Raw genomic sequence first — 8,839 nt, 5'->3', positions numbered from 1 at the left:
TTGCTTTCATGCGGGCAGGGGTGACAGGCTCTTCTAAGGGTCTATTGGTTACCACCACCCTAGGTGATAAGGGGATTTCGGGCTCCCAGGATGGTTGTGGAGATCCCCTCCCCGGTGTTGCTCCCACCTCGGCTTGGGGTTGGAGTACACCCCCTGTGGCACCCTGCACTGCTAACAATAGATCATCCAGTTGGACATCTCACCTCTCCCGACGTGCTGCCCTTTGCGCTCTGAAAGTTGGAGCTACCAGGGTCTTCGTCGAGTCCGGCTCTTCTTCGCTCCCTTCACTCTCGCGAAGCGGAGGTTCGATCATCGCTAGCGCTCCTCTCTACCCAACTTTGGATGGGGCTAGCGGGAATGATATAAATGATTCTCAGCTTTATGTAATGGTTGCCTAATCCCAAATACTCAGTCTCACAAGCTCGGGCTTAAAGATAACTGATTTATTAAAGGAATAGTATGCAAATACAGAGAAAGCTGAGAATGAGCAAAAGCGCGCCAAATACAAACTTGAAAGCCTTGCCTTCAATCCAGTCCCGCCCCAAGCACCCGTCAGCACGCACCCCCTCCCAGGTGCTAGGAACCGTTACACGCGCCTGGGAAAGTAACCTTGAACAGGATAGCAAACCCAAACATACATTCCACAGTCTCAAAACAAAGCAGAGCGCAGGAATGGAAAAACCCCAAAATGAGCCAGGCGAGTATACACGGGAAACGGCTTGACATGTAAAGCGTTACAATGCTTACAGAACATTGAAAGGGAGAACATGACACAAAATGATGTGCCATTGCCTCCTTCCTAGGGCTGAGAAAGAGTGATTAGCCCAAGGTCACCCAGCTCACTTTGTGCCTAAAGGGGGACCAGAACGCCTGGTTTCCCGGTTTCTAGTCTGATGTCTGAACCACCACGCCAACTGGCACTCTTATTCTGTGTAGAGTATGGGAGAAAATTATTACATAATTTTGATTGAACAATAGTTCCATTTTGGATTTAGAAGCTTAGATTTGTCATCCTCTATGCTTATTTTCTACCAAGATAATAGAAAGACTAACCAATTCTTCTCTCTGTGATCAAGGTTTAACGTTGCATTTAACTAACTGGAGTTTTCTTCTATTATAAGAGCTGGTAGTCTCCTCTCCTCTCCTCGCCTTTCTGATTCTTTTGGTCTTTTTGCTGTTCTCTCCTTTTCTTTTGCTTATTAAAGCAAATGTTAGCTAAGTATTATAATTATTGCCTTGCTATTATTGGAACCATTAATTTTAGCATTTTACCCTTTTTATTGATTTGTTCTCAATTTTATTATGCTTATTATAAATATTCTGCAAGCTACTTTGGTGTTTCTTTTATGAAAAGCCTTATACGGTGTTGTAAATTAAGAAATACTTTTTAATGATCTAAAAATTAATTTAAAATTGCATGGGGGAAAAGGGCCAAAAAGACTGAGCTTCTTTTAGGCACTAGGAGGGAAGGCCCACAGGAGGATACCAACAGTTATGTACCTATAGATATTCCAACATATTTCAGTAGGGAGGAGAGAATTAGGGCCAGCCAAGAATTCTTAACTGGACAGAAGCACTTTTAATTCCCGAGATTCCCACCCACCCCCAAAAAAGATGACCTCAGGCTACTGTGGATGATTTTCTTCCTTCGACTTCCATGGGAACATAGAGGAGAAAAGTTGTGTGAGAAGAAAACATTATGGAAAGTGCCCCTGATTATTGGATTTAGTGAGCCTGCAAGACTCTTTTCAGAATTAATAATCCACAGAAGATGACATATTTTGCAGCAGAGGTTAATAACTGATCCAGAGTGTATCAGGTTCATGCCATGATGATTCTAAATAGTATATTCTCAGCATGTGCCTGGATACGCATGGGAAATTAGAGACAAAGATCTCTGGAGATACTATCCCAAGCTTCTTTGAAAAATGACTCTGTATCTACTCATTTCTATGATGTAATGTGCAGAAAAAGCTTTAAATCCCAGGTAAAACATTTTTTTTTACCAGAGTGGATAAAAGGTTTCTTTGAAATCCACTGAAACCTGAAAATCCTGCTTGTGGACCCAGCATCTCAGTTGAGAACTTGTAAAAAGAGTTTTTACTTGGGAATACTGTTGGCAGAGGTCCATTGCTGCTTTTCTTGTCTCAGCTTGAAATGGAGAAGAATCTCACTCTCTCTAACTGTTGAGGATCTTGACTTCGTATTTCTAAGAATGCTGGGGTATGCCCATGTTGAATTATATTGCTTGCTTTCTTTCTGGTAGGTTCGGATACAACCAAGGTTACTCAGGGAGGAAGAGAGGAAATTGGAAATTGAAAAGTATTCATTTCTAACCATCTGTATTGATGCCTCCAAACTAGTGACCATGAATCTTATTGTCTATCTGGTGGGCAACTCAGCATTGCTTTTCTTCACCATCTCAGGAACTTTCCTATTTGCTGAATATCATAACTTTCTATCTTACACTCACAACTTGGCAGTTGTTTATCCATTCACCACTCTTCATTTTTTTTTCTCTCAGCCATAACTCTGTGTTCCATGTCCAGATATGTTTCCACCTACAAATGTTCTCCTCATTCTCTCAAAAATCGTCCATCACACTCTGTGTTTTGTTCTTCAATATTTTCCATCTACAGGAGATGCAAAAGCTAGAAAGATGAATAATACTTTAAATGAAGGATCTGCAATGCCAAAAACATCTGATCAGGCAGGAGCAGTGGCCTCAAATGAAGAGAGTGGAATTGAACAGGGAGAAATGCAAAGTTCTGGACAGCAATAAAGTAAGTCTGGGCTATAATAAAAATGTCCTTATCATATTAAGTTTTCTGTGATGTTCTGTGTGTAGCAAACACAACAGTAATGCATGAAAACTGTGTTTATATTTGTAGCTAAAGACTGACTCAGTGAAGACTCCGTATTTTCCCTTTTTATAGGGGAATATGAATTTGACCAACTGTACAAGATTGGTAGAGTTTATCCTTGTTGGATTGCCAAGTGTTTGGGGAATGGAAAGTGTGATGTACGCTGGTATCTTTCTGCTCTACCTGCTGTGTCTGATGGGCAACGGGCTCATCATTGTGATGGTAATTGTGGACCACCATCTCCAGAAGCCCATGTATTTTTTCCTTAGCAATCTTTCTTTCATTGATATTGGACACACCACAGCCTTTATTCCTAAATTGCTGGCGAATTATCTCTCTGCACAGAATTCCATCTGTTTCTCCTGCTGCATAACACAGTTGTACTTCTATTTCCTTTTTGGGGTCACAGAATTTTTTATCATGACTCTGATATCCCTGGACAGGTACTTAGCCATTTGCCATCCTTTGAGATATGCCAGTATCATGACCTCTGAGGTCTGTCTTAAACTAGCAGTAGGTGCCTGGTTTGGAGGCTTTTTCTCAATTCTTTCTCAGATATTGATGATAGCAAACCTACCCTACTGCACCTCCAACATTGTCAATCATTTCTACTGTGATGTGGGACCTGTGCTGAAGATTGCAGGAGGAGATATCCATGTCATTGAAGTACTCGGCTTCCTAGTTACTGTGGTTGTGATTATGTCCTCCCTGCTTTTCACCCTCATTTCTTACCTCTTCATCATTTGCACCATTCTTCGAATGCCTTCATCCACCAGACAGCAGAGGGCCTTTTCTACGTGTGCTTCACATCTGATTGTGGTCTGTATTTTGTACGGGTCAGTCTTTTTTGTCTACCTCAGGCCAACTGTCAAGAACTCTTCCTTCAGTGTCATGAAGTCTGTCTCCATATTGTACACAATGGTTGCCCCGGTGCTAAATCCTTTCATTTACACCATCAGGAACAATGAAGTCAAGGATGCAGTGTGGAAACTTTTAGAAAGAAAGACTCCAGGTGTCCCAAATCTCTCAGCATAGGCCTTTGTTGGGAAGTGATAGCAAAGACTCTCTTGTCCTGTTGAAAGCATCAAGGCTTGGAGCATCAGAATCTATCTCCAAAGCAATTCTGCAGGTCTTCTTTAACAAGCCTACCTTAAGAAAGATGGAGGAAGAAGTGGGAAACATGGTAGGTTACAAGCAGGAGTTTTTCTTGTCTTAATGTGCAATTATGTGATGATCCCATGATATAAAGGTTTTTTTGGGAAGCACCAGTGGTCTAGTACTGTAAGGCATGAAGCTACCAATGTACCGCATGGTCACTAGCCAGCTACATAGAATGACAGCTTTTGAATATAATTCATTCTTGATGAAGGGGATATCTCTTTTTTATTCCTCTGTAGAGACTAGAATATTCCTTTAGTATCTGGATTACTTCATTTGGAGAGAGTGGGTCATGATCATTTTGATGAAGAAATGACAGCCTCTTTTTTCCAATTAGATTTCATTGAAAGATGTTTGCAGGACTCAGAGAAGAGACCTTAATCTAAAAGAGTAGGACTTCTTTCTTATTGCAAACCTGCAAGAGATGAGCGTTGGGGCTGCCGATCATTAACAATACTCTTTAGATATTGGTCTGGACTTCAGCCTCCAAAGATCATGAGCCAGCATGAAAAGGACTTGATGAACTATTGAGTGGCCTCCATCACTCACAGTAACAAAGCATCTTCCTCTTCTGTTGTATCTGCGGGTCATAGACGGAAATGGACCATTCTTGGCTGAAAGGTGGTGGAGCATTTTAGCTAAAACCAAAAGGTTCCGCCAAGTTTCTGAGAGCAATTCATTGAAACCAGAGGGACATGACTGTATACCCCATTCACAAATTTCTGCCTGCATCCTTCTTCATTATCACCAGTTCATAAATACTCAGACCTGATTGCACCTTGTTCCACTCCTCATCTTGATATTTGGATTAACTTCCCCAACCTGGTGCTCCCCAAACAAGTTAGATGCAAGTGTTGCAAAATTCTTCCTTCCAGAGGAGCAAATCCTTCTTGGCTGAAAAATCAAACCTGCTTATAGTGGTGGGGATCTTTTCCCCATTTGGTTTCTATTAGTAGTAGTAGTCTTCAGCAAAGGATCGTTACCTTGTCGTGGTGCTGGAGCTTGAGCACCTCAATGATGCCATGAGCTAAACCGTGAAGGGCCACCCAAGACGGGAAGGTCATGACAGAGAGGTCAGACTAAATGCGATCCCTGGGGAAGGTAATGGCAACCCACCTCAGTATTCTTGCCGTGAAAACTAAATGGATCAGTACAATCAGAGATATGTCGGTATACCATCGGAAGATGAGACCCCCAGGTCGGAAGATGGTCAAAATGCTACTGGGGAGGAACAGAGGATGAGCTCAACTAGCCCCAGACGTGATGACGCAGCTAGCTCAAAGCCGGAAGGACGGCTAGCGGCCGACGGTGCTGGTGGTGAACGGCGAATCCGATGTTCTAAGGATCAACACACCATCGGAACCTGGAATGTAAGATCTATGAGCCAGGGCAAATTGGATGTGGTTATTGGTGAGATGTCAAGATTAAAGATAGACATTCTGGGCATCAGTGAACTGAAATGGACTGGAATGGGCCACTTCACATCAAATGACCACCAGATCTACTACTGCGGACAAGAGGACCACAGAAGAAATGGAGTAGCCTTCATAATTAATAGTAAAGTGGCTAAAGCAGTGCTTGGATACAACCCAAAAAACGACAGAATGATCTCAATTCGAATTCAGGGCAAGCCATCTAACATCACAGTGATCCAAATATACGCCCCAACCACAAATGCTGAAGAAGCTGAAGTAGAGCAGTTCTATGAGGATCTGCAGCACCTACTGGACAACACGCCTAAAAGAGATGTTATTTTCATCACAGGAGACTGGAATGCTAAGGTGGGCAGTCAAATGACAACTCGAATTACAGGTAAGTATGGCCTGGGAGAACAAAACGAAGCAGGACACAGGCTGATAGAATTTTGCCAAGACAACTCACTCTGCATAACAAACACTCTCTTCCAACAACCTAAGAGACGGCTTCATACATGGACTTCACCAGATGGACAACACCGAAATCAGATTGATTACATCCTTTGCAGCCAAAGGTGGCGGACATCTGTACAGTCGGTAAAAACAAGGCCTGGAGCTGACTGTAGTTCAGATCACGAACTTCTTCTTGCACAATTTAGGATCAGACTAAAGAGATTAGGGAAGACCCACAGATCAGCTAGATATGAGCTCACTAATATTCCTAAGGAATATGCAGTGGAGGTGAAGAATAGATTTAAGGGACTGGACTTAGTAGATAGGGTCCCGGAAGAACTCTGGACAGAAGTTGGCAGCATTGTTCAGGAGGCGGCAACAAAATACATCCCAAAGAAAGAGAAAACCAAGAAGGCAAAATGGCTGTCTGCTGAGACACTAGAAGTAGCCCAAGAAAGAAGGAAAGCAAAAGGCAACAGTGATAGGGGGAGATATGCCCAATTAAATGCAAAATTCCAGAGGTTAGCCAGAAGAGATAAGGAATTATTTTTAAACAAGCAATGCGCGGAAGTGGAAGAAGACAATAGAATAGGAAGGACAAGAGACCTCTTCCAGAAAATTAGAAACATTGGAGGTAAATTCCAGGCCAAAATGGGTATGATCAAAAACAAAGATGGCAAGGACCTAACAGAAGAAGAAGAGATCAAGAAAAGGTGGCAAGAATATACGGAAGACCTGTATAGGAAGGATAACAATATCGGGGATAGCTTTGACGGTGTGGTCGGTGAGCTAGAGCCAGACATCCTGAAGAGTGAGGTTGAGTGGGCCTTAAGAAGCATTGCTAATAACAAGGCAACAGGAGACGATGGCATCCCAGCTGAACTGTTCAAAATCTTACAAGATGATGCTGTCAAGGTAATGCATGCTATATGCCAGCAAATTTGGAAAACACAAGAATGGCCATCAGACTGGAAAAAATCAACTTATATCCCCATACCAAAAAAGGGAAACACTAAAGAATGTTCAAACTATCGAACAGTGGCACTCATTTCACATGCCAGTAAGGTAATGCTCAAGATCCTGCAAGGTAGACTTCAGCAGTTCATGGAGCGAGAATTGCCAGATGTACAAGCTGGGTTTAGAAAAGGCAGAGGAACTAGAGACCAAATTGCCAATATCCGCTGGATAATGGAAAAAGCCAGGGAGTTTCAGAAAAACATCTATTTCTGTTTTATTGACTATTCTAAAGCCTTTGACTGTGTGGACCATAACAAATTGTGGCAAGTTCTTAGTGGTATGGGGATACCAAGTCATCTTGTATGCCTCCTGAAGAATCTGTATAATGACCAAGTAGCAACAGTAAGAACAGACCACGGAACAACAGACTGGTTTAAGATTGGGAAAGGAGTACGGCAGGGCTGTATACTCTCACCCTACCTATTCAACTTGTATGCAGAACACATCATGCGACAAGCTGGCCTTGAGGAATCCAAGGCTGGAGTTAAAATCTCTGGAAGAAACATTAACAATCTCAGATATGCAGATGATACCACCTTGATGGCTGAAAGTGAAGAGGAACTGAGGAGCCTTATGATGAAGGTGAAAGAAGAAAGTGCAAAAGCTGGTTTGCAGCTAAACCTCAAAAAAACCAAGATTATGGCAACCAGCTTGATTGATAACTGGCAAATAGAGGGAGAAAATGTAGAAGCAGTGAAAGACTTTGTATTCCTAGGTGCAAAGATTACTGCAGATGCTGACTGCAGTCAGGAAATCAGAAGACGCTTAATCCTTGGAAGAAGAGCAATGACAAATCTCGATAAAATAGTTAAGAGCAGAGACATCACACTGACAACAAAGGCCCGCATAGTTAAAGCAATGGTGTTCCCTGTAGTAACATATGGCTGCGAGAGCTGGACCATAAGGAAGGCTGAGCGAAGGAAGATCGATGCTTTTGAACTGTGGTGTTGGAGGAAAATTCTGAGAGTGCCTTGGACTGCAAGAAGATCAAACCAGTCCATCCTCCAGGAAATCAAGCCAGACTGCTCACTTGAGGGAATGATATTAAAGGCAAAACTGAAATACTTTGGCCACATCATGAGAAGACAGGACACCCTGGAGAAGATGCTGATGCTAGGGAGAGTGGAAGGCAAAAGGAAGAGGGGCCGACCAAGGGCAAGATGGATGGATGATATTCTAGAGGTGACGGACTCGTCCCTGGGAGAGCTGGGGGTGTTGACGACCGACAGGAAGCTCTGGCGTGGGCTGGTCCATGAAGTCACGAAGAGTCGGAAGCGACTAAACGAATAAACAACAAAGTAGTAGTAGTAGTAGTAATAGTATGCTGCCCATCTCACTGTATAAGTGACTCTAGGTAGCTTACAGATTAAAAAGAGAATAAAAAATCTGAAAAATATATACAAAAAAGATGGAGAGTGCATACTCAATCCACAAACAACCCGTAGGGCTGCATACAACTATTGGATCCCCATGCTAGGTGGCAGAGCCAGGTCATAAAACTCTTCTGGAAGAGTGGCATGAACAGTGGGGCCAAGCTCACCTCCAGGAGCAAAATATTCCATAGGGCAGGGGCAAGAGCAGAAAAGGCTGTCCTCCTGGACCCCACCCATTGTAGTTCTTTAGCTGAAGGAGTTTGTAATATGCCTCTCCTGCCAGACCAGGTGGGAGAGGTCAATATGATTGCAATGAGATGATTCCTCAGGTAACCTGGGCCCATGCCATGAGTGACTTTAAAGGTCACAACCAACACCTCAGATTGGGCCCAGAAGCAAACCGGTGCCCAATTATTCCCTCCTTTGGTGTATTTTATTTATTTATTTATTTGTGTATTTGTGTATTTGTGTATTGTTATTTTAGATTTTTTAATCCACCTTTTTTATTATGTTTTATAAATAACTCAAGGCAGTGAACATACCTCATAGTCCTTCCTCC

The 8,839-nt window shown here is 42.7% G+C and overlaps 1 protein-coding gene across 1 annotated transcript; it reads left to right on the top strand.

Annotated features, from left to right (window-relative positions):
- The first annotated feature begins 2,928 nt into the window (after positions 1-2,928).
- On the top strand, positions 2,929-3,899 carry LOC134497075 (olfactory receptor 6X1-like). The gene has a single exon (XM_063302791.1). The coding sequence runs from the start codon at positions 2,943-2,945 to the stop codon at positions 3,897-3,899; it is 957 nt and encodes a 318-aa protein (XP_063158861.1). The 5' UTR covers positions 2,929-2,942.
- Positions 3,900-8,839: the final 4,940 nt, after the last annotated feature.

Source organism: Candoia aspera, chromosome 4, assembly GCF_035149785.1.
Source record: "Candoia aspera isolate rCanAsp1 chromosome 4, rCanAsp1.hap2, whole genome shotgun sequence".
Classification (NCBI taxonomy): Eukaryota; Metazoa; Chordata; class Lepidosauria; order Squamata; family Boidae; genus Candoia; species Candoia aspera.
The sequence above is the reverse complement of the archived record's forward strand: the minus strand, read 5'-3'. Positions and strand labels throughout refer to the sequence as shown.

Bases quoted from the DNA above. Each gene is read 5' to 3' on its own strand.
- LOC134497075 (XM_063302791.1), top strand. From the start codon at position 2,943: ATGAATTTGACCAACTGTACAAGATTGGTAGAGTTTATCCTTGTTGGA.